At 38.8% G+C, this 1,375-nt stretch overlaps 1 protein-coding gene across 1 annotated transcript in view; it reads right to left on the minus strand.

Moving 5' to 3' along the window:
- LOC119594304 (proto-oncogene tyrosine-protein kinase ROS-like) overlaps positions 1 to 1,375 on the minus strand; it is a gene marked incomplete in the record, with an annotated part of 29,713 nt that overhangs the window by 8,724 nt on the left and 19,614 nt on the right. The window contains 3 exon segments of the mRNA XM_037943363.1: positions 187 to 363; positions 712 to 911; positions 1,172 to 1,270. Coding sequence (XP_037799291.1) covers positions 187 to 363; positions 712 to 911; positions 1,172 to 1,270 — 476 coding nt within the window.

Below are 1,375 nucleotides of genomic sequence, written 5' to 3' on the forward strand. Positions count from 1 at the left end.
TTATTGTCGTAAATGTGCGGGCTTGTAGATAGCATATAAATTGAATACAATTACAATTGTTTTATTTGCATTTTTTTTTTTCACGAAAAAAACATGCAACCTAGAGATTAAATGAACCAATAAATAAATGCATTCCAAAATTTCCAAGATTGTTAAGTACCAAAACCACCATCTGCTATGTTCTACCTGGCATTGGTTGTGTTGCAAGATCCAGAGGGATGAGGGACGTTGCATTGTAAAGATATTGTGCATGAAGGGAGTCAGCAGAGACAGTGCCCGTTTTGGGGAGCCACAGCAGGGTCTGGTTAACACCCACGTAGCAGTAGAGATGAGCAAAGTCCACTGCTATTTCGACGCAAGGCCCTGGGTGATAGAGAGGTGATGTTAAAGTGTTGTACTGTTATTCACTTATAAGGCATTTGTTTGTAAGCTTATCAATGAACTTGTTGATGTTAAAGATTCAGATCATTAATAAAGATTAAGATTATCAATACACAACTATCATGCGCAATATTACGGTCATGTTTACCAAATCTTTACTTCCCCCAAAATATTCTACTAGTTTTACGTTATACCTAAATCTCTCTTAAAATTGTATCAGTTGTAACAGTTTCACAAACACATATCCGGTAATAACCATCATAAAATAACACATAGGAATAACAGCTAAACAAAATCACAACAAAACAATACACAGCGGCTAATACCCACCATAACCAAAGTCCTCCGGCACAAACACCGGCTCGCAGTCACAACCGTGCAAGTCCGTTTTGTACACGACCGTCGTCCTGGGGGTTTCACTGGAGCTCCCGCCGGCCACGAAGTACAGGGCGGGATGCGTGAGGTTGGTCGTGTCCAAGGCAACTCCGCCCACAAGACTAGGGTTCTTCGAGCAAGTGCATTCCAAATTCCTAGGCAAAAAATATGGGAGATTAAAATGAGGAAAACGTTAATGTACACAGGTTGTAATAACATTTTGTTACTTGTATATCAGTTTAGAGGAGGGTGGGTATCTTACGGATGGTTATACTTGTTCCAAACTGGAGTGCATATACAGGGGTAAGAGAAAACGGGTATTAACTAAACCAATGATCATATAATCCTAAAGGTCCTAGCAAAGCACAATCAAATGTCAATCGAAGTGTGAAAAAATGCATTTGTTAATACGAACCTTTCTTGGCTAAACACATCCTGCACGACTTTTGAGTAAGCAAAACTCACTATTGAGAGTTTCGAACCTCTATAGCTATCGTGGAGCATAAGAACTTGACTGTAAAACAAATAAAGAAAAATTAATAAAGAGAAATAAGACTAAAAATACACAGGACATGTTTCACAGTTGAAATATCAGGAGCAGATGGATTCAAATTACTCG

The sequence above is a fragment of the Penaeus monodon genome, chromosome 33 (genome assembly GCF_015228065.2).
Source record: "Penaeus monodon isolate SGIC_2016 chromosome 33, NSTDA_Pmon_1, whole genome shotgun sequence".
Taxonomy (NCBI): Eukaryota; Metazoa; Arthropoda; class Malacostraca; order Decapoda; family Penaeidae; genus Penaeus; species Penaeus monodon.